Consider the following 22,337-nt stretch of genomic DNA (forward strand, 5'->3'; position numbering starts at 1 on the left):
TTTCCCTCTCTGGGCTTCAGTTTCCTCAGCTGTAAAATGACGGACTTGGACTGGGTCAGTAGCAGCAGTTCCCAACTTTCCCACCTTCAAAGCCTTTTTTAGTCTTTTTCCCTCTGCCTCCAGACTATCCAGAATCTGGTGGGACAGTAACACTTCGCATTGTTTTTCATCTTTTCCTTGGTGTTCTCCCTCCTTCTCTTACACAGATAAGTTACTCTGTATTCATTACTTCGGGAAACAAATGATACAACAGAATGCAGGACCCATTTTTAGCTTCTGAATTCCAAAAGCTTAGCTTTCAGGGAGGAATGGACAGAATTTCTGTTCAGATACACATTTAGAAAACTGTATAATGGGGATCTGGGAGTCTGAGATTGAGGAGGGCGGTCCCTGAGAAGAGAGAAGCTTCTCCTCAGTCTTGTAACTGGGAATATCATCTCGGTCCAAGGAACTGAGAAGCAGAGAGGAGCTGTGCTCCTTTTCCTGGGTGGGGCACCAGGGAAGTCACCAAACCCTCTGGAGAAATGGCTGCATGCTGCATTTTGGACAAACAGGGCCTGACTCACCTAAGACTCAAGAATTTCCTAGGCCTAACATGGCCTGGGAAAAGCAGAAAAACAAAACAAAACAAAACTCTGCACGGGTATGGGTTACACTTGGAGGAGTCTTTTGGTGGGGGGATGGGGGGCAACTCAGCAGCAACCTTCATGGGCTGATGACAAAAGGTCACAACCAAATGAGAACATCTCAGTGGATGCTAGTGTGACTGGATGACCAAATCAGACTATGCTTCCCATGCTTTGGCACCTTGAAAGGAAGAGCCCTAGAATTCCAACATAATGCCAAGGAAAATGGGGGAACTGTGAATTGACTGCAATTAACTTCTGCCACTCTGGCTGAGTAGGACAAAATACAGGAATTCAAGTGAGTTAAAGAAAATTCAAGTTCTGTTTCCTGCACACCAGAAAATGGAACCAGTTACTCTCTGTCCACAGGCCTTGTGTCATGTGCCCCACCCCCTCCCATTTCTCCACTCTCATCTGCCTCTCTCTCCGGCAACAGCCACAGTGTTACTATTATTGTCCCACATCTCCAAGCTTTCCCATCCCAGGACCTTTGCACAGGCAGTTTCCTCTGCCTTGTCCTGGCTTTTTAACTACTTTCCTGCTGGGTGGGGTGGCTCAAGCCCTTAATCCCAGTGACTGGGGCCAAGGCAGGATTGCTTGAGGCCAGAAGTTTGAGACCAGCCTGGACAACATAGTGATACCCTGTCTCTTGGGGAAAAAAAAAAAAAAGTTATGAAATTAAGACAGCGTGGTGGCATGCACCTGTAGTTCCAGCTACTTGGAAGGCTGAGGCCTGAGCCCAGGAGTTCAAAGCTGCAGTGAGCCATGATCGCACCACTGCGCTCTTGCCTGGGCGACAGAGCAAGTCTCTATGTCTAAAAAAAAAGATTTCACTTCCTCAGACTACATTTTCCAAAATACAACTACCTGTTATTGTCTCTCAAAAGGCCCTGTTTATTTCCTTCAGGGCACCTGTAAATATTTTTACTTTTTTAGTTTATCTGTTTCCCTCACTAGAATGTTCACTTCCCGAGGCAAGACCCTTGTTCATCTTGATGTCCCCCAGTTGCTACCACTGTGCCTGGTACATAGCTGGTGCTCAAGAATGACCTGTGGAATGGCTGACCAGTGGCAGTTGGGGAGTTCCTGGCTTCCCACAGGCTGGTGGGCACTGGGCTCCCTCAACCCCTTCCTGGGCCCCTGACAGCCTTTTCCAGCAAGCCAAGACCAGATTACAAAAGACCCATCTTTGGGGTTTGAAGACTCAGCTGTGCTCTAACCCAGGGGCTTGGCAAAAATGTGTCTCTGCAGGGCCTGGTTCCCCTCATTCTCATCTGTCTTCCCAAGACCGTGCCTAGGAATGACAGGGGGCCACTGGGGTCTGGCACACGACACTTAAGGAACATGTCTTGAGCCTCTCTTCTCAGCAACCCACACTAGCCTTACTGCTGCTCTGCTGAGGACGGAGAAGCCCTTGGTGTGCCATCACAGCCTCAGAGCTCGACCTTTCCTGCGTCCCTAAGCCGAACCCCCAGCTAAGCCCTCTTCCATTTCTCACACACAGGCACACATGTGGGAGAGGTCTGCAAGGGAAGCTGCTGTGGGACTCCCACCAGTTCCTCATCTCTCTCCCCACTTGCGAGGGTATGGTGACGTTCCCACAGCGAAGGCCTTCCCTCTGCGCCTGCCCTCTGGTTTCTATTTCCAGCGGTCACTTTGTGGTGTCAGTCAGTCCTCTTAACTCCAGTTGTCAGAGGGGCCGGAAAACTCAGAAGTTCTCCCTGCTAGGACCCTCTGTTCTCCCTCAAGGCAAAGGGCAGAGTTAAGGGGCTTCTAGACCTGTAGGCAATAAAATAAATACAGTATACAAAAGAATCACGGTGGATGGGTGGATGTGAATGCAGATTCCTGGGTGCTAGACTGCAGTTCAAGCCTGGGTAAGGAGGAGCCAGGAAAGTGCATTTCCTACACACATCCCAGTTGGTCCTGATGAGGTGGTCTGCAGACAACAGCTGACACAGACTGAACTCGAATGTGAATGCAGTGCCCTTGGGCTGCTAACGTCCACATGAACATTCCTCTCAAATCTCCCTCAAGAATGACAGCATCTTAAGGTCAGGGGCCCTGCTGTATTCAAAACTCTGCCACAGCAGTTCTCAAGCTGGATTTCATCTTTTTTTTTTTTTTTTTTTTTTTTTTTTTTTTTTGAGACAGTCTCACTCTGTCGCCCGGGCTGGAGTGCCATGGTGTGATCTCGGCTCACTGCAACCTCTGCCTCCTGGGTTCAAGCAATTCTTGTGCCTCAGCCTCCCGGGTAGCTGGGATTACAGGCGCCCGCCACCATGCCCGGCTAACTGTTCTATTTTTAGTAGAGATGGGGTTTCACCATGTTGGCCAGGCTGGTCACGAACTCCTGGCCCTCAAGTGATCCATCAGCCTCAGCCTCCCAAAATGCTGAGATTACAGGCGTGAACCATTGTGTTCGGCCTCATCTTTGTTTTCTTTGACCACCTCCCCCACTAGGGTATAAGCTCCTATGCAAAAAGGTTCAAATCTCACTTGATAATATGTGCTTGGCCAGACCTGGTGGCTCACACCTGTAATCCTACCACTCAGGGATGCTGAGGCAGGAGGATGGCTTGAGCCCAGGAATTCAAGACCAGCATAGGCAACACAGTGAGACCTTGTCTTTACTGAAAACAAAACAAAACAAAACAAAAAGATGATGTGTGCTTAGCAGAAGGCCTTGGCACATGGCAGGTGTGCTGTGGGTATCTGATGAGTTCAAACTCTCTAGTTCCACAGGAGAAAGCCACTTTCTTTTTTTTTTTGAGACGGAGTCTCCCTCTGTCACCCAGGCTGGAGTGCAGTGGCACGATCTCGGCTCACTGCAACCTCCACCTCCTGGTTCAATTCAAGCGATTCTCCCACCTCAGCCTCCCGAGGAGCTGGGATTACAGGTGTGCACCACCACACCTGGCTAATTTTTTTTGTATTTTTAGTAGAGACGGGGTTTCACCATGTTGGCCAGGCTGGTCTCGAACTCCTGACCTCAAGTGAGCCACTTTCACTAAGACGGTTGTTTGCCTGTGGCAGGCCTAGAATGACAACAAGGCAGCTACTACAAGGACTTGGGTTCTAACCCTGAGAACCCAATAACTCTCAGATTAGAGATGGAATTCCTGCTGTTGGCCGAGCTCCCACACCCCAGGGGAGGAGGGCCCAGGATACTCCAACCTCTGTTTCAGGAAACAGCAATGAGACTAACAGCCTCTTCAACAGGGACTCTGAATAGAAAAGCCACTTTCCACCTGACCAGACTGAAGTACTCTCCTACCATTCTCAAACTGCCACATATTGGAATTGCCTGGGAAATTAAAAAAACTCCTAGCCCTCAGACCATACCCCATACCAACGAAATATGAATCTCTGAGGGTGGGACAGGTGATTCCAATGTGCAGCCAAACTTGAGTCTGCCCCCGACTACACAGGACGGTCTGGGAGCCCAGCACACAGAAGGGAAAGCCTGGGGCACGGACCTGTTTGTATCCAAGTTGGGTTTCGTGAGAAAATGAACACAACTGCAAGAGAAACGGAGACACCTAGAGGTGGCTCAGGTTGAGCATGTTTAATTATCCTCACTGGGAGAGTTGAAAACTACTTGACAGGTTCCATAATCAATAAGTCAGAGATTCAGATCATCAAAAAGGGGGATTGTCACCTACCCCAAGGCCACAGGTAGATAGGATTCTAGGTCCCAGAGTGAGTCTGGGAGGTGGAACCCTGTGAAAGGCAGCTTTGACAGGTGGTGTCTGTTGGACGCCAGATTCTGGCCTGGCCCTGCCCTCTTCTCGGGTTCCAGACAGGGTGTGAGGGCAGGGAGCTGGCTCCGGAGATCACTGGAGGACTCCGAGTTGGGGCCAGGGCTGGCTGAGGGCCTCACTTACAGTTTTTGGAGGGAAATTCCCACCGGCCTTGGCCCTTGCCACCGAAGTTCCGCACCCGATGGATAATCTGCAGCTGCTGCTCAATGGTCGAGGTGATGTTCACGTCATCTGGGATGTGGACGTAACGGACATTGCGGCCTGTCACAAAGAGGTCATCCAGCTCGACCTGATGCCCCCAACGGTCCGTGTAGGTGACTTTGGCCAGGCGGATGTTCATGAAAGCATCGACATTGTCTATGCGTCCGTGGGCCACGCTCTCATCCCGCAGGTCCACAGTGGTTACCCGGCCCTGGAGGCCCTGCAGCAGGATGATCAGGCTGTTTTCAGAGATGGTCCGCTCCTTCACCGAATGGCTCACCGCCATTCTTCCACACCAGCTGCCTGCTTGCTGTGGACAGGAGCACACACATGGCAGCTATAGCAGGGTAGGGGGTACAGTTGCCAACTCACCTCCACCGGGTTCTCTAACGAAATTCCCAGCACAGACCACCTCTGCGATTTTTGTATCTGTGGACACAGATGCTTCCCGCACATGTCTCATAGAATCCTCACACCAACTCGCAAGCCAAGGATTACTTATGCTCACTTTATGAATGAGAAAAATATGGCTAGGATGGCCAGGCGCAGTGGGATACACCTGTGGTACTAGCTACTCAGGAGACTGAGGTAGGAGCTTCACTTGAGCCCAAGAGCTCTGCTGACCTGCTTGGGCAACATAGCAAGACCCCAACTCTAATTTTTTAAAAAAACCTACAAGAAGGCCAGGCGTGGTGGCTCACGCCTGTAATCCCAGCACTTTGGGAGGCTGAGGCAGGTGGATCACGAGGTCAGGAGATTGAGACCATCCTGGCTAACATGGTGAAACCCCGTCTCTACTACAAATGCAAAAAAAATTAGCTGAGTGTGGTGGCAGTGGGTGCCTGTAGTCCCAGCTACTCGGGAGGCTGAGGCAGGAGAATGGCAAGAACCTGAGAGGCAGAGCTTGCAGTGAGCCAAGATTGCGCCACTGCACTCCAGCCTGGGTGGCAGAGTGACTCTGTCTCAGAAAAAAAAAAAAACTATAAGAAAACGGTGAGCATTTGCTGGGTGCGGTGGCTCACGCCTACAATCCCAGCACTTTGGGAGTCTGAGGCGGGTGGATCACCTGAGGTCAGGAGTTCAAGAACAGCCTGGCTAACACGGTGAAACCCTGTTTCTACTAAAAATACAAAAAATTAGCCAAGCGTGGCGGCACACGCCTGTAATCTCAGCTACTCGGGAGGGTGAGGCAGGAGAATTGCTTGAACCTAGGAGGCAGAGGTTGCAATGAGCCGAGATCGCGCCATTGCACTCCAGCCTGGGCAACAAGAGCAAGACTCCGTCTCAAAAAATAAAGAAAATGGTGAGCATTTCTACTGAGTCAGAGACAAGAAAAGAATGCCTTTTATGGCTTCTTTTTTTTTTTTTTTTTTTTTTTTGAGACGGAGTCTTGCTCTTTCACCCAGGCTGGAGTGCAGTGGCGCGATCTCGGCTCACTGCAGGCTCCGCCCCCCGGGGTTCACACCATTCTCCTGCCTCAGCCTCCAGCGTAGCTGGGACTACAGGCGCCTGCCACCTCACCCGGCTAATTTTTTGTATTTTTAGTAGAGACGGGGTTTCACCGTGTTAGCCAGGATGGTCTCAATCTCCTGACCTCGTGATCCGCCCGCCTCGGCCTCCCAAAGTGCTGGGATTACAGGCGTGAGCCACCGCGCCCGGCCTTTTTTTTTTTTTGAGACGGAGTCTTGCTCTGTCGCCCAGGCTGGAGTGCAGTGGGGCGCAATCTCGGCTCACTGCAAGCTCCGCCTCCCGGGTTCACGCCATTCTCCTGCCTCAGCCTCTCCGAGTAGCTGGGACTACAGGCGCCCGCCACCACGCCCGGCTAATTTTTTGTATTTTTAGTAGAGACGGGGTTTCACCGTGGTCTCGATCTCCTGACCTCGTGATCCGCCCACCTGGGCCTCCCAAAGTGCTGGGATTACAAGCGTGAGCCACCGCGCCCGGCATGGCTTCTAATCAACAGTAAAATGTAGGTAATGGTCAATGCAATGTTCAAAAAACGATTATAGAAAGAAGGGAAGGAATTGAGAGAAACAATAATTATAAAGGAAGATCACTGTCCTTGTTTGTCAATTATATGATTATCTACATTGAGAATTCAAGATAAATTATTAGGACTAACAACAAAAGTATCATTCCTAATAATACATTAATTTTAAAAAATCAATAATTTAAAAAAAAGAAAAATATGGCTAGGAGAGGTAAGTTGCCCAAGGTCACAGTAAATAAGTGGAATTGCTGGAATTCAAATCCGTAGCCACAGGCCGGGCGTGGTGGCTCCCCCCTGTAATCCCAGCATTTTGGGAGGCCAAGGCTGGTGGATCGCTTGAGGCTAAGAATTCAAGACCAGCCTGGCCAATATGGTGAAACCCCATCTCTACTAAAAATACAAAAATTAGTCGGGCATGGTGGTGAGCACCTATAATCACAGCTGCTCCGGAGGCTGAGGCAGGAGAATCGCTTGAATCTGGGAGGTGAAGGCTGTAGTGAGCCAAGGTCATGCCACTGCACTCCAGCCTGGGCAACAGAGAGACTCTGTCTCAAAAAAAAAAAAAAAAAAAAAAAGAAAGAAAATCCATAGCCTCCTGGCTCCAAACCTCACACCAGGTGTACATTAGAATCATCTGGTGAGTTTTTAACCCAACCTCCCCACTCCAGAGATTCTGATTCGTTTGGTTAGAGGGGTGGGCCCAGGTATCCTATTTTGTAAAAGCTCCCGGCTGGGTGCGGTGGCTCACTCCTGTAATCCCATCACTTTAGGAGACCGAGGCGGGAGGATCATGAGGTCAGGAAATCGAGACCATCCTGGCTAACATGGTGAAACCCCGTCTCTACTAAAAATAAAAAAAAAAATTAGCCGGGCATGGTGGCAGGCGCCTGTAGTCCCAGCTACTCGGGAGGCTGAGGCAGGAGAATGGCGTGAACCTGGGAGACAGAGCTTGCAGTGAGCCGAGATCGCGCCACTGCACTCCAGCCTGGGCGACAGAGTTACTTGTCTCAAAAAAAAAAAAAAAAAAAAAAGAAAGCTCCCCAGGTAACTCCAAAGTGCTGAGGGGTACTGGTTAGAAATGCGCAATCTCAGGTCTCTCCCCAGGCCTGTTCTGAGATAATCCACTCCTTCACTGAGTGGCTCACTGCCATCTTCCACACTGGCTGGAAACAGACTGCATTTTAACATGACCCCCTATGTGAATTAGATACACGTTAAGGTTTGAGAATCATTGGTTGACACCAGTAGTTCTCAAACATTAGTGTGTATCAGAATCATCTGAGGGGCTTGTTATCTCAGCTTGCTGGGCCCCACTCCCAGTTTGACTCAGGTCTGAGGTGAGGCCCAGAGATAAAAGTCATTTTGAACATGTTCCCAGGTGATGCTGATGCTGCTGGTCAGGGGCCCACACTCTGGGAACTATTGGTCTACACCATGCAGCTGTTATGTAAGTAGAAATTTAGGTAATGAGGTCGGGCGCAGGGGCTCATGCCTGTAATCCCAGGATTTTGGGAGGCCAAGGCGAGTCGATCACCTGAGGTCAGGAGTTCAAGACCCGCCTGGCCAACATGGTGAAACCCAGTATCTACTAAAAATACAAAAATTACCTGGGCATGGGCCCACCTGTAATCTCAGCTACTTGGGAGGCTGAAGCAGGAGAATCGCTTGAACCCAGAAGGCAGAGGTTACAGTGAGCCAAGATTGTGCCACTGCACTCCAGCCTGGGTGACAGAGCAAGACTCTCAGAAAAAAAAAGAAAATAAATCTAGATAATGAATTGGGGGAAAAAAACCCCCAACCGGTAGTATATAAGGTACATAGGTTTTGAAGGTAGAGAAACCTAGGTTGGAATCCCCACTCCACCCCTAATTATGAAAACCTAGAAAAGTTAATGTCTCTGAACCTGTTTCCACGTTTATTAAACTACAGGCAAAACAAAGCTACCAGAATCACACTCCACTGAAGGTACTCTCCTTTAATTTCAACATGCCCTGATATTGTATTACTGCACTATGTCTTACCTATCCCGTATTTTCAGACCCTGAGTTAAAGGGGGTAGAACGCTCTCTCTTTACGACCTCACTCAGCATCCCGTCCAGGGCTGTGCAGTGTGGCACTGAGCGTGGCAAGCCAGACGAGGCCAGTGATGAGGGGGGCTGGGAGCTAGGTCCCTGGCCAGGGCCTAACGACCAGCCACCCGGCTGCAGCCTGACGAATCTGCGATCAAGTAAAGGTATGGGGTTGCTGCTGCGACTGCAAAGAGCAGTCACCGGACCTCGAGTCAGGCCCGGGTTCTAGGACAGGCTCTGCCACCTCCTAGGAGGGCGATCACTTAGCAAACCACTTAGCTTCTCCAAGCTAGCTAAGCTACCGGTAAAACGAGATGAGCACCCCTTACTCAGAGCAGCGGGAGCGGGCCTGGGGAAATGAGCTATACTCGGTAAATGGGGAAGAAAACGCTTCCTGGGCTCCGGCACCTTCTTCCGGAGGTCCTGGCATCCCCCGCATTCCGCCCCGGGGCTCCCTGCACCGCCGACCCGGACCCACCACGCGACATTCCTTCCGCTTTCCCCGTCTGGGTCGCCGCCGAAGCTAGCGGGCACCTGGACTGGCTGCCTCCCGCCGGCTGCAGCAGGACGGAGAAACCATGCCGGCCACCGGGCCGCTCTGTCCTCCGGGCCTAGAGTGCGTCAGCGCTCTGCGAGTCACCGCGGCACGGAGAAACTACAATCCCCAGAATGCTTCGCGGCGCGGGGCTCGCGCTCCGCAAATCCCGGCCTGCGTCATTGGAGTCTCCTTCGCTAGAGTAGTTCATTCATTCCGCACGCATTCATTGAACCGGCACCGTGGGCCAGGCTCCTTCCCAGGCTCCGGCATAGAGCGGTGACCAAGATCAAGTGGCTCCCTGAGCTGATGGCGCTGCGGGAGAAAGTCTTAAGAAAGCAAACAAGAAAAATAGAGAAAAAGTTATTCAGAAGATTAAAAGTGTGATGTGATAGTGACTGGGTGGTCTTTCATTGGATTGTCAGGGGTGTCCTGAGAAGTTGACATTTGAGTTGAGGTTAGTGACATGAAGCCAAGCTTGTGAAAACTATGGGAGGAACATTGCAATTAGAGGGAACAGTTTGTTAAATAAAAAAAAATTTTTTTTGGGACGGAGTCTCGCTCTGTCGCCCAGGCTGGAGTGCAGTGGCGCAATCTCGGCTCACTGCAAGCTCCGCCTCCCGGGTTCACGCCATTCTCCTGCCTCAGCCTCTCCGAGTAGCTGGGACTACAGGCGCCCGCCACCACTCCCGGCTAATTTTTTTTGTATTTTTAGTAGAAACGGGGTTTCACCGTGGTCTCGATCTCCTGACCTTGTGATCCGCCCGCCTCGGTCTCCCAAAGTGCTGGGATTACAAGCGTGAGCCACCGCGCCCGGCCTTGTTAAATAAAATTTATAGAAGGCAGGGCCAGGCGCGGAGGCCCACACCTGTAATCCCAGCACTTTGGAGGACAAGGCGGAAGGATCACTGGAGCCCAGCAGTTCGAGACCAGTCTGGGCAACATAGGGAGACCCTGTCTCTACAAAAAAAATAGAAAAAATTAGCCCACCGTGGTGGTGTACACCTTTAGTCCCACCTACTTGGGAGGCTGAGGCAGGAGAAGTGCTTGAATCCAGGAAGTGGAGGCTGCAGTGAGCTCAGAAAGTACCACTTCATTCCAGCCTCGGCAACAGAGCAAGACTCCGTCTCCAAAAAAAAAAAAAAAAAAAAAAAAAAATTGGAGGCCATTGGTTTGAACAGGGCTTCTGCACCAAGCCCAACAGACAGAACCAAAATGGAGTCACTCATGCTAAAGTTCCACATCACCAAGTGGAAACTAAGTTGTTTATCTGATATTCCGATAAATCAGAAGAGTGAGAGATAGCTAGATCTCCAAACCATCCCGTTTTAGCTGGCAGGATAAGAAAGTCCCCTCTGCTTTAGCCTTCAAAGTTACAAGGAAGGTAACTTTGAAACAACCGATCTTCTTTTTGTTTTCTGTTTCTGCTTTCCTCAGCCCTTTTCTGTCTGTAAAACCAATCTCTGCTCAGCTCATTTGAACACTCATTCCATTTTATAGAATGAAGTGTTGCCCAATTCTAGAGTTGCAAATAAAAGTCAAATTTAACAAATTTGGCAAAAAAAGCCAAATCACCAATTAAAAGTTAAATTTTTTCTTTTCACAGTTCATGCAAAGAACCTGGGGGAAATGACCTTGACAATTTAGGAACACAGGAAAGGCCAGGGAAGCTGGGGAGATTGGTATAACGAGAGGCCAGAGAGGAAGCAGGAGCCAGAGCATATGGGGCTTTGTGAGCCAAGGTAAGGAGTTGAGATTTCATGGTTAGGAGTACAGCCTCCGGATACACTGCCTAGGTTCAAATCTACCCTGGCTAGCTGTGACTTTGGGCAAGTTAGCTATCTTCTCTGTGCCTCAGTCTTCTCATCTAGTACTAGAAGTGTTATGATAGGCTATTGAAAGGGAGCGATGTGATTTGATTTACTTGTAGAGACAGAGTCTCACCCTGTCACCCAGGCTGGAGTGCAGTGGTGTGATCATAGCTCACTGCAGCCTCAACTTCCTGGGTTCAAGTGATCCTCCTACTCAAGCCTCAAGAATAGCTGGGACTACAGGCACACGCCACTGTGCCCTATCTGATTTACATTTTTTAAAAGTCATTCTGTATAGCCTTGGAAAAATTACTTTCTTCCTCAGCCTCAATTTCCTTGTTATGAAAACAAAAAATAAGGTCTTTCTCAGAGAACTGTAAGATTTAAGTGACCTTCATTAATGTGTGAAAGCACCTGGCACAGAGAAGACGCTCAGTAAGTTAGGCTTCTTGGCTGGGGGTGGTGGCTCACACCTGTAATCCCAACACTTTGGGAGGCCAAGGCAAGAGGACTGTTTAAGCTCAGGAGTTTGAGACCAGCCTGGGTAACACAGTGAGACCCCATCTCTAACTTTTTTTTTTTTTTTTGAGATGGAGTTTCGCTCTTGTTGCCCAGGCTGGAGTGCAATGTCCCGATCTTGGCTCACCACAACCTCCGCCTCCCGGGTTCAAGCAATTCTCCTGCCTCAGCCTCCTAAGTAGCTGGGATTACAGGTATGCACCACCACGCCTGGCTAATTTTTGTATTTTTAGTAGAGACGGGGTTTCTCCATGTTGGTCAGGCTGGTCTCGAACTCCCGACCTAGGGTGATCTGCCCGCCTTGGCCTCCCAAAGTGCTGGGATTACAGGCGTGAGCCACCGAACCCGGCCAAAAATGTTTTAAGAAATTAGCCGGGTGTGGCCAGGCGCGGTGGCTCACGCCTGTAGTCCCAGCACTTTGGGAGGCCGAGGTGGGCAGATCACGAGGTCAGGATATCGAGACCATCCTGGCTAACGAGGTGAAACCCCGTCTCTACTAAAAATATAAAAAATTAGCCGGGCGTGGTGGCGGGCGTCTGTAGTCCCAGCTACTCGGGAGGCTGAGGCAGGAGAATGGCGTGAACCCGGGAGGCGGAGCTTGCAGTGAGCAGACATTGCGCCACTGCACTCCAGCCTGGGCGACAGAGCGAGACTACGTCTCAGAAAAAAAAAACAAAAAAACGAAATTAGCTGGGTGTAGTGGGTGCGCCTATAGTCCCAGCTGTCACAAGGTGTCACTTTGCCATCTGGAAACCTCTGTGGCTAGCAGCAGCCTATGCTTGACTTTTGCTTGTGCCTGCTGGGCTCGTTCTGCCCGCTCAGTCCGGCAGGCTGAGCTCAGCTTGCACTACGGGGCCGGATCCCACGCCTGCCAAAGGCGTGCCAGGTGTGGAGCAGTGAGGGATGTGTGAGCGAGTGAGCACAGGGTCTGACCACTGCACACAGCCAGATAGGCCGGCTGCTGCAGCGGGTGGGCAGCTCCAAGTGCCGGCATAGGCTTTGGCTCTGTGCAAGGCTGCAGCTGGACCAGACATACCATAAGTGGCTTCTGCTGTGGACACCAGCATCTGGACAAGGGGAACACAGTGGTGGCCGAAAGCTCAGAGACACCAGGAACCACAGAACCACAAAGAGGGTGTTAGAGTGTGTCACAGCCCTGGCTTGTGGAGCCCGGTCTGGCCCCCAAGAAGGGCTGCAGCTCTTCACAGCACGAGGAGCAGGGGCGGGGCATGTTGGGGGGCGGGGGCGTGTTTCAGTCCATATGTGTTACAGCTCTTTCAGTCCCACCGCCGTGCCGCCCTCCTCTGGTCCGTGGCTACTGGGCTGGCTGGGCCCCGCCACTGCTTCCTGTCATGTGGCACAGCTACCCGCTGGTGGAGGGTGGGCCCCCAGAAGGGTCACCACTCTTCACTCTTGCAGTCTGGGAGTGTGTCACCACCCACACTGGCCAGGAATATGTTATACTCCTTCCACTCCCGCTGTTTGGCGGGTCCCACGTTCTTGTTTCGCATCCAGGAAGAATGAGGTTATGTGGATAACTGGAGGGTAAGCAAGCTGGAGGGAGCTTTATTGAGTGACAGAACAGCTCTTGGGAGACCTGAAGTGGGTGGCTCCTTTCCACAGGCAGGTCCTGTGGAGTGTCTGAGGCTGGCTGAGTCTGGGGTTTTCATGTGCGCAGAATGGAGGAGGTGCATGCTGGTTGGCCCATGGGTGGCCATGGGTGGGCCTGGAAAAAGTATCATCCAATTGGCTGGAAGGCATCAATGAGGTTCTTACTCCTGTCCTGGGTTCCACCTGGAACTGGCAGCCCCACCCCCAGGCTTCAGGCCACCCCTGGCTTGAAGGTGTGGCTTCACTGGGGATCTGCCCCTTCTGCCTAGGGAATCTGACTGCCTCCTGGCACTATTAACATGCCGTCTGCTGGTGCCCAGATTGCCTGTGCTGATGGGTGCCTGCAGGCCTGCACCAAGCCACCCTGAGTCCCCTGGCCTCCATCACATGCTTATTGGCACCCAAAGTCTGGAGGGGTGCTGAGGCAGTGGTGGTTGGTGTGTCAGTGTTGCCCCAAGTGCACGCACATCAAGCTGGGTCACAACAGTGCCCGGGCTTAGCCGCAACTTTGCTCTGCACTGGAGTGGGCGCCAAGAGTGGGAAGATGCCAGGGAGTGGGAGCAGGCACTTCTGAGCCTGCAGGGGCAGGGGCTTTCTGGGCCCTCAAGAGCACAGGGATGCCCGGGTCTGGAGCCATGGCTGGGCTGCTGCAGCTGTGCCCAGGAGTGAGGGCTCCATGCCCTGCCAACTTGGTAGGATGTGGGGCTCCTTCTGGTATCACCTGTTTCTGGCCCCTGCTGGCTCCAGAGCATGCAGCCCCAGCTGCACCTCTGCTGCTGCAGCTAGCATGAAGTGGTTGAAGCTGGCTGCTCCAGATGGGCCGCTTCTGCCATCACAGCTGCTTAGGAGGCTGTGGCTGGAGGATCTCTTGAGCCCAGGAGATTGAGGCTGCAGTGAGCTATGATTGTGCCACTGCACACTGCACTCCAGCCTGAGTGACAAAGACCCTGTCTAAAAAAAAAAAAAAAAAAAAGAAGCTTATTTCATTCCTTCACTCTCTCATTCATTGATTTCCATCTCCCCTAGGAGGCTTCCCTTTTTATCAGCAATCACAGTTGGGCTCTTCTTATTTTAAAAATAAAATTGTCTTTCTCCTCCATGCAATCTACTGTTTTCTTACTTTAACAGTCAAACTTCTCAAAAGGCCCTTATGCCAGCCTTTCCTCAAGTATGATCACTTTTCCAGCTATCTGTGTGAGACTGGATTTGCTTCTCTTCTTTTAAATATTCAGTCTCCATAGAGACTGTCAAAAGTTGCTAATGCCGATTATATTGCGAGTTTTCATGGCTGGGTGTTGGGATTTTTCAGTGAGTGAGAATTGTGCCACAGATAAACCTCATTGGCGATAATACTGCTACTTACATAAGTTTTAAACTTATGTTAGTGAGTTTATGTTTATATATATATATATACACTTTTTTTTTTTTTGAGACAGTCTTGCTCTGTTGCCCAGGCTAGTGCACTGGTGAGATCTTGGCTCACTGCAACCTCCATCTCCCAGGTTCAAGCGATTCTTCTGCCTCAGCTCCCTAAGTAGCAGGGATTACAGGTGCATACCACTATGCCTGGCTAATTTTTGTATTTTTAGTAGAGACAGGGTTTTACCATGTTGGCCAGGCTGGTCTCGAACTCCTGACTTCAGGTGATCCACCTGCTTTGGCCTTTCAAAGTGCTAGGATTACAGGCATAAGCCACTGTACCCAGCCTGTATTTTTTATATATATATATATAAATGTATGTTAGTGAGCTTATATATTTTATGTATATACAAATGTATGTTAGTGAGTTTATATATTTTATATATAAATGTGTTAGGGAGTTTATGTATTTTATATATACAAATTTATGTTAATGAGTTTATATTTTTATATATAAATTTATGTTAGTGAGCTAATATATTTTATATAAAATTTATGTTAGTGGCCGGGCGCGGTGGCTCACGCTTGTAATCCCAGCACTTTGGGAGGCCAAGGCGGGCGGATCATGCGTCAGGAGATCGAGACCACGGTGAAACCCCGTCTCTACTAAAAATACAAAAAAAAATTAGCCGGGCGTGGTGGCGGGCGCCTGTAGTCCCAGCTACTCGGAGAGGCTGAGGCAGGAGAATGGTGTGAACCCGGGAGGCGGAGCTTGCAGTGAGCCGAGATTGCGCCACTGCACTACAGCCTGGGCGACAGAGTGAGACTCCGTCTCAAAAAAAAAAAAAATAAAAATAAATAAATAAAATTTATGTTAGTTTATATATTTTATATATATAAATTTGTTAGTGAGTTTATGTAATTTATATACATACATATTTATGTTAGTGAGTTAATGTTAGTGAGTTTATATAATTTATATATAATTTGTTAGTAAGTTTATATATTTTATATATATACAAATTTATGTTAGTGAGTTTATGTATTTTATATACATAGAAATTTGTTAGTGAGTTTATGTTAGTGAGTTTATATAATTTATATATATAAATTTATGTCAGTGAGTTTACATATTTTATTTTATTTATTTGTTTATTTATTTATTTTTTTTTGAGAAGGAGTCTTGCTCTGTTGCCCAGGCTGGATGGAGTGCAGTGGCGCCATCTCGGCTCACTGCAAGCTCCACCTCCCGGGTTCACGCCATTCTTCTGCCTCAGCCTCCCGAGTAGCTGGGACTACAGGCATCGGCCACCACAGCCGGCTAATTTTTTTGTGTTTTTAGTAGAGACGGGGTTTCACCGTGTTAATCAGGATGGTCTCGATCTCCTTACCTTGTGATCCACCCGCCTCGGCCTCCCAAAGTGCTGGAATTACAGGCCTGAGCCATCGCGCCAGGCCTACATATTTTATATATATATAAATTTATGTTAGTGAGTTTATACATTTTATATATATAAACTTATGCTGGTGAGTTTATATATTTTATATATGTATATAAATTTGTAAGTGAGTTTATATATTTTATATATAAAAATGTTAGTGAGTTTATATATTTTATACATAATATTTATGTTCATGAGTTAATTTCTGAATGAATTAATATTACATTTTTGTTTTAATTTCCAATATGACAGATAATATATATAACCAACATAAACAAAAGCTGTCAATCATTTTGAAGAGTATGTAGGGGTTCCAAGACCAAGAAGAAGTTTGAGAACTGCTGCTGTACAGTGAGGCTTCCACTTTCTTTTTTTTTTGAGATGGAGTCTTGCTCTGTCGCCCAGGCTAGAGTGCAGTGGCGGGATCTCGGCTCACTGCAAGCTCCGCCTCCCGGGTTCACACCATTCTCCTGCCTCAGCCTCTCCGAGTAGCTGGGACCACAGGCGCCCGCCACCACGCCCGGCTAATGTTTTGTATTTTTAGTAGAGACGGGGTTTCACCGTGTTAGCCAGGATGGTCTCCATCTCCTGACCTCGTAATCCACCCGCCTCGGCCTCCCAAAGTGCTGGGATTACAGGTGTGAGCCACCGCGCCTGGCCGAGGCTTCCACTTTCTCACACCAATGGCTCTGCTTACTGGAACCTGGTTTCTACTCCCAAGACCTCACTAACTTTTTCAGCAAAGGTTGCTAATGATATCCCTGTTCCTAAAACCCATATCCCCTCTTGTAGTCCTCACTTCTGGCATCCCCCTCAGCGCTCGAGCATTCTGATCACCCTCCTCCTTGGTATTTTGTTTTTTCTGGGTATTGTGTCACTTATCTTCACCCATTTCTCTGATTGCTTCTTTTCCATTTCTCTCTCTCTCTCTTTTTAAGCCCACTTCATTCTCCTGTCCCCTAACGTGCGTGTTTCCTCTGGGGCTGTATTTCCTCTACCTGAGGGTGGCTGTCTTGAGCTGTCTCCTCCCGTGCTGCTGAGTCCGGCTCTGTGCCCCAGCCCACACTGCTCTCTGGATCTCCATTTTCCCATGTATTACATTGCTTGTTCCCCAGATGTCTTACTGCTACTCAAAACCCAGTAGGTCTATGAGAAAAATTCATCAAGTCCCTTCCAAATCAGTTCCTGCTCTGAATTTTTCCATTTCTGCAGTTGCTACCACCATTTTTCAGCTACCTAAGTTGGGCACCTTGAGTAACCTTGATAACTTCTATAATTTTTTCTTCCTTGCCTTTTTTTTTTTTTTTTTTTTTTGAGACAAGTTACTGTTCTGTCACCCGGGCTGGAGTGCACGGGCACGATCTTGGCTCACTGCAACCTCCACCTCCCAGGCTCAAGTGATCCTCCCACCTTAGTCTCCGGAGTAGCTGGGACTACAGGCATGCGCCACCATACCTGGCTAATTTTTTTGTATTTTTAGTAGAGACAGGGTTTCACCATGTTGCCCAGGCTGGTCTCAAACTCCTGAGCTCAAAAGGTCCTCCTGCCTCGGCCTCCCAAAGTGTTGGAATTACAGGCGTGAGCCACCTCACCCAGCCGATAACTTCTATAATTTCTTGATTCCCCCACACCTGTCACAATCACTCAGTCACTAGCCCTGCAAATTCTTTGAAGTATCTCTGCCATCATTTACTTACTTTTTTTTTTTTTTTTTTAATAGACACAGGGTCTTGCTCTGCTGCACAGCCCAGAGTACAGTGGAGTGATCACAGCTCACTGCCGTCTCCAACTCCTGGACTCAAATGATCCTCCCTTCTTAGACTCCTGAATAGCTGGTACTATAAGTGTGCACCATCATGCCTGGCTAATTTTGAGATGGGGGTTTTGCTCTTGTCGCTCGGGCTGGAGTGCAATGGCACAATCTCGGCTCACTGCAACCTCTGCCTCCCAGGTTCAAGCAATTCTCCTGCCTAAGCCTCCGCCTCCCGAGTAGCTGGGATTACAGGCATGAGCCACCACACCCAGCTAATTTTGTATTTTTTAGTAGAGACGGGGTTTCTCCATGCTGGTCAGGCTGGTCTTGAACCCCCGACCTCAGGTGATCCACCCACCTCGGCCTCCCAAAGTGCTGGGATTACAAGCATGAGCCACCGCGTCTGGCCTTAATTTATTATCAAAACCATCTCACTGGTCTTTGGGTCGCTTACAATTTTTTGCCAACAGATTCAAAACGCAGTTCTGATCTTATAATTTACCTGCTAAGAACACTTTCAATTTACTAGCAGAATAGATTCCAATGCTGACATTTAAGTAAGCCCTCCATAATTTGATTTTATCTTCTAGCTGGATCTCTGTTAGGTTCTCTGCCCAAACTCCCCAATCAGTGTGCCTTTCTTTCTCTCTTTCTTTCTTTCTTTCTTTCTTTCTTTCTTTCTTTCTTTCTTTCTTTCTTTCTTTCTTTCTTTCTTCTTTCTTTCTTTCTTTTTCTTTCTTTCTCTCTCTTTTTTTCTCTTTCTTTCTTTCTCTCTCTTTCTTTCTCTTTCTTTCTTTCTCCTTCCTTCCTTCCTTCCTTCCTTCCTTCCTTCCTTCCTTCCTTCCTTCCTTCTCTCTCTTTCTTTCTTTCTTTTTTTTTTTCTGAGACAGAGTCTTGCTCTGTCGCCCAAGCTGGAGTGCAGTGGTGTGATCTCGGCTCACTGCAACCTCCCGCCTCCTGGGTTCAAGCAATTCTCCTGCCTCAGCCTCCCAAGTGGGATTACAGGCACCCACCACCATGCCTGGCTAACTTTTGTATTCTTAGTAGAGATGGGGTTTCACCATCTTGGCTAGGCTGGTTTCGAACTCCTGGCCTCGTGATCTGCCTGCCTCGGCCTCCCAAAGTGCTGGGATTCAGTGTTTCTTAAAGTGTGGTAGGAGAATGGGTTGCCTCAACACTATCTGGAATGCTTGTTAACCCAATCCCAGACCTATGGAATCGGAAGTAGGGCCTATGCATTTGCACATGTAACAATGTACACTAAAATTTGAAACCCACTGGGCTACTCTCTATCAGACTCAGCCACTCAGCAATCCACAGAGGAACCTTCCACTCTCGCCTCTGCCTTTGCTACCTCAGCTGGGAGCGATGTCTCTCTTCTGACCCCTATAGCATATTGCTCACACCTTTCCTAGTTTGCTTGTTTCATGCAGATTCACCATAGTTGTTTATGTAAATCTTTTTTTTTCTTTTTTTGAGACAGGGTCTCCCTGTCGCCCAGCCTGAAGTGCAGTGGTGTGATCACGGCTCATGGCAGCCTCAAGCTCTCCAACCTCTCGGGCTCAAGCGATACTTCCACCTCCACCTCCTGCGTGGCTGGGACTACAGGCACGCACCACTATGCCCAGCTAATACGTAAATCGTACCTCCTCTGCTAGTCTCCTGAATGCTGGGTCAGGGAGAAGACCTTAGGAGGCCCAGATGCTTCACACTGTGAACTGAAGTTGTATGAGTAACACTAGTTTTATGAATGTGATGAAAAGGCGATCAGGATCTAAATGAAGATGGTCAGTTGCAGTGGGAATGGAAAGGAGGGATGAATGTTACAAACCCATGACAAGAGCCAGTCCGAATCCTTGGAGGCTGATCACACCTGGAATGTGGGTGGAAGGAGGAGGAATCAGTTTTAACACTGAGGCTGACCACTGTGGCTCATGCCTGTAATCCTACCACTTTGGGAGGATGACATGGGCGGATTGCTTGAGCCCAGGAGGCTGACACCAGCCTAGACAACGTGGCAAAACCCTATCTCTACAAAAGTTTAAAAAATTAGCCAATTAGCTGGGTGTCCCTCCTACTCAGGAGGCTGAGGTGGGAGGATCACTTGATGGAGCCCAGGAGGTCGAGGCTGCAAGTGAGCCGAGATTGCACCACTGCACTACGGCCTGGGCAACATAGTGAGACTCTGTCTCAAAAAAAAAAATTGCCGGGCCTGGTGGTTCACGCCTATAATCCCAGCAGTTTGGGAGGCCGAGGCGGGCAGATCACAAGGTCGGGAGTTTGAGACCAGCCTGACCAATATGATGAAACCCTGTCTCTACTAAAAATACAAAAATCAGCCAGGCGTGGTGGCGGTGTAGTCGCAGCTACTCAGGAGGCTGAGGCAGGAGAATCCTTGAACTTGGGAGGCAGAGGTTGCAGTGAGCCGAGATCACGCCACTGCACTCCAGCCTGGGTAACAGAAAGAGACACCATCTCAAAAAAAGAAAAAAAAATTAACACTGGGTATCCAGAGAGATCGTTAGTAATAAGAGGGGCGGAGTTGAGGTTGCTGCCTGTGGAGGAGATCTCACTGTTTGGCTATTCAGCAGCTGAACTCCTTCCCTATGTTTGGGGAAATCTGACATTCTATGGACTTCAGCGGGAGAATCTCATCACAACAGATGATTTAAAGGCCAGATATTGTCTTTGATTCTTGTCTGCTATGATGTGGGCTTGTGACATAAATTCAAGCATTATCAGAGTTTACATCGGGAGCAAGTGACACAAACCAGCAGGAACTGTTTAGGCTCTGTCTTGGTGTATGCGTCATCCAGAGCTGCATTCCTGATGGTGGTTCCAGTGCTGGAATTATTACCTCCACTGCCCACCCTTCCTTGGTTCCTGGTCATTTTCTGATGGTTCTCCCGTCTTCCTGACAACTCTTGAGTTGCCTCATGTCCTTTCAGTAAATTCCTTTTCTATTGAAATAGCTAGAACTGGTTTCAGTTTTTTGTAGCCAAAACCCTAACTAGTACAAGGTGCACTTGAAATAAGTTCATTCCAGGAGTCATGAGTTTCTCTATTCTCTTTTTTTTTTTTTTTTTTTTTTTTTTTTTTTTTTTTTTGAGACAGAGTCTCTCTCTGTCGCCCAGGCTGGAGTGCAGTGGTGCGATCTTGGCTCAGTGTAACCTCTGCCTCCCAGGTTCAAACAATTCTCCTGCCTCAGCCTCCAACGTAGCTGGGATTACAGGCGTAGACCATCACACCCAGCTAATTTTTATATTTTTAGTAGAGACGGGATTTTGTCATGTTGGCCAGGCTGCTCTCGACCTCCTGACTTCAGGTGATCTGCCTGCCTCTGTCCCAAAGTGCTGGGATTACAGGCGCGAGCCACCACACCTGGCCTGACTGTTCTCTCTCTCTTTTTTTTTGAGACAGCGTCTCACTCTGTCGCCCAGGCTGGAGTACAGCGGCATGATCTCGGCTCACTGAAACTTCTGCCCTCCCGGTTTAAGTGATTCTCCTGCCTCAGCCTCCTGAGTAGCTGGGATTACAAGCACCTGCCACTGTGCCCGGCTAATTTTGTACGTTTAGTAGAGACGGAGTTTCGCCATCTTGGCCAGACTGATCTTGAACTCCTGAACTCGTGATCCACCCGCCTCAGCCTCCCAAAGTGCTGGGATTATAGGCGTGAGCCCCCATGCTCGGCCTCTCTGTTCTCTTTAGGTGAGCTCTGTTGTGGTTCTGTTTCCAATTGTCAGAGGATCACAAAATCCTGAGAGTTAGGGTCGACTCCCAGGTCACCTGCTCCAATTTACCACCCAGTACCAACATAACCTTTATGACATTCTGTGATGCTCCCCCCAACCTCTATCTGAACCACTCCACTGACAGCAACTCGCTTCTTTGCCAGTTGATCTACTTCACGGTCGGGAAGCTTTTGGTAACTTCTACCCATGTGCATCCAGTTTTTTAAAACCTTTTTTTTTTGTATTTTTATTGAGTTTACAAAAATGTCTGTCCAGTTATGACAGTAAAATGGGAAACCACAACGACAAACGGTGGCATGAAAAACAACACACACCCATCAGCAATTATACCAAACCCTTTCCTTTTTATTCATTCAGATGGGAATCCAATGCACAAATGTCAAATGTGAACATTGTCATTTTTTTTTGTTCTAAGAAGGGAGAAAGACACTTATTCTGGTAGCTGCTTCTAGTTCTTTTCTATGGAAAACTGTCCTATTTTGTATTATATTTAACTAAAAAATTTTCTTCAAGTGTTTTTTTTTTTTTTTTTTTTTGAGATGGAGTCTCGCTCTGTCGCCCAGGCTGGAGTGCAGTGGTGCGATCTCGGCTCACTGCAAGCTCTGCCTCCCGGGTTCACACCATTCTCCTGCCTCAGCCTCCCGAGTAGCTGGGACTACAGGCACCCACCACTACACCCGGCTAATTTTTTGTATTCTTAGTAGAGACGGGGTTCCACCGCGTTAGCCAGGATGGTCTCGATCTCCTGACCTTGTGATCCGCCCGCCGTGGCCTCCCAAAGTGCTGGGATTACAGGCGTCAGTCACCGCGCTCGGCCATAAACTTGTTTTTCTTAATATCTGTGCAAGTCTAGAGACATGAAACTCACAGATTGCCTCATCATGGAGCTGTCATACCAGAGATCT

General features: G+C 48.9%; 1 protein-coding gene across 3 annotated transcripts; it reads right to left on the bottom strand.

Annotated features, from left to right (window-relative positions):
* Nucleotides 1-4,163: 4,163 nt before the first annotated feature.
* Nucleotides 4,164-9,475, bottom strand: LSM10 (LSM10, U7 small nuclear RNA associated). Of its 3 annotated transcripts, XM_030823439.1 has the most exons (3): nt 9,129-9,475; nt 8,603-8,798; nt 4,164-4,901 (listed from the first exon to the last, which is right to left on the bottom strand). In XM_030823439.1, the coding sequence occupies exon 3, from the start codon at nt 4,875-4,877 to the stop codon at nt 4,506-4,508; it is 372 nt and encodes a 123-aa protein (XP_030679299.1). In that variant the 5' UTR covers nt 4,878-4,901; nt 8,603-8,798; nt 9,129-9,475; the 3' UTR covers nt 4,164-4,505. The 3 variants fall into 3 exon arrangements, with proteins under 3 accessions (XP_030679299.1, XP_003273327.1, XP_030679300.1); XM_003273279.3 differs by lacking the exon at nt 8,603-8,798; XM_030823440.1 differs by lacking the exon at nt 8,603-8,798 and having other exon boundaries at nt 9,185-9,463.
* Between the last annotated feature and the right edge of the window lie 12,862 nt (nt 9,476-22,337).

The sequence above is a fragment of the Nomascus leucogenys genome, chromosome 12, assembly GCF_006542625.1.
Source record: "Nomascus leucogenys isolate Asia chromosome 12, Asia_NLE_v1, whole genome shotgun sequence".
Classification (NCBI taxonomy): domain Eukaryota; kingdom Metazoa; phylum Chordata; class Mammalia; order Primates; family Hylobatidae; genus Nomascus; species Nomascus leucogenys.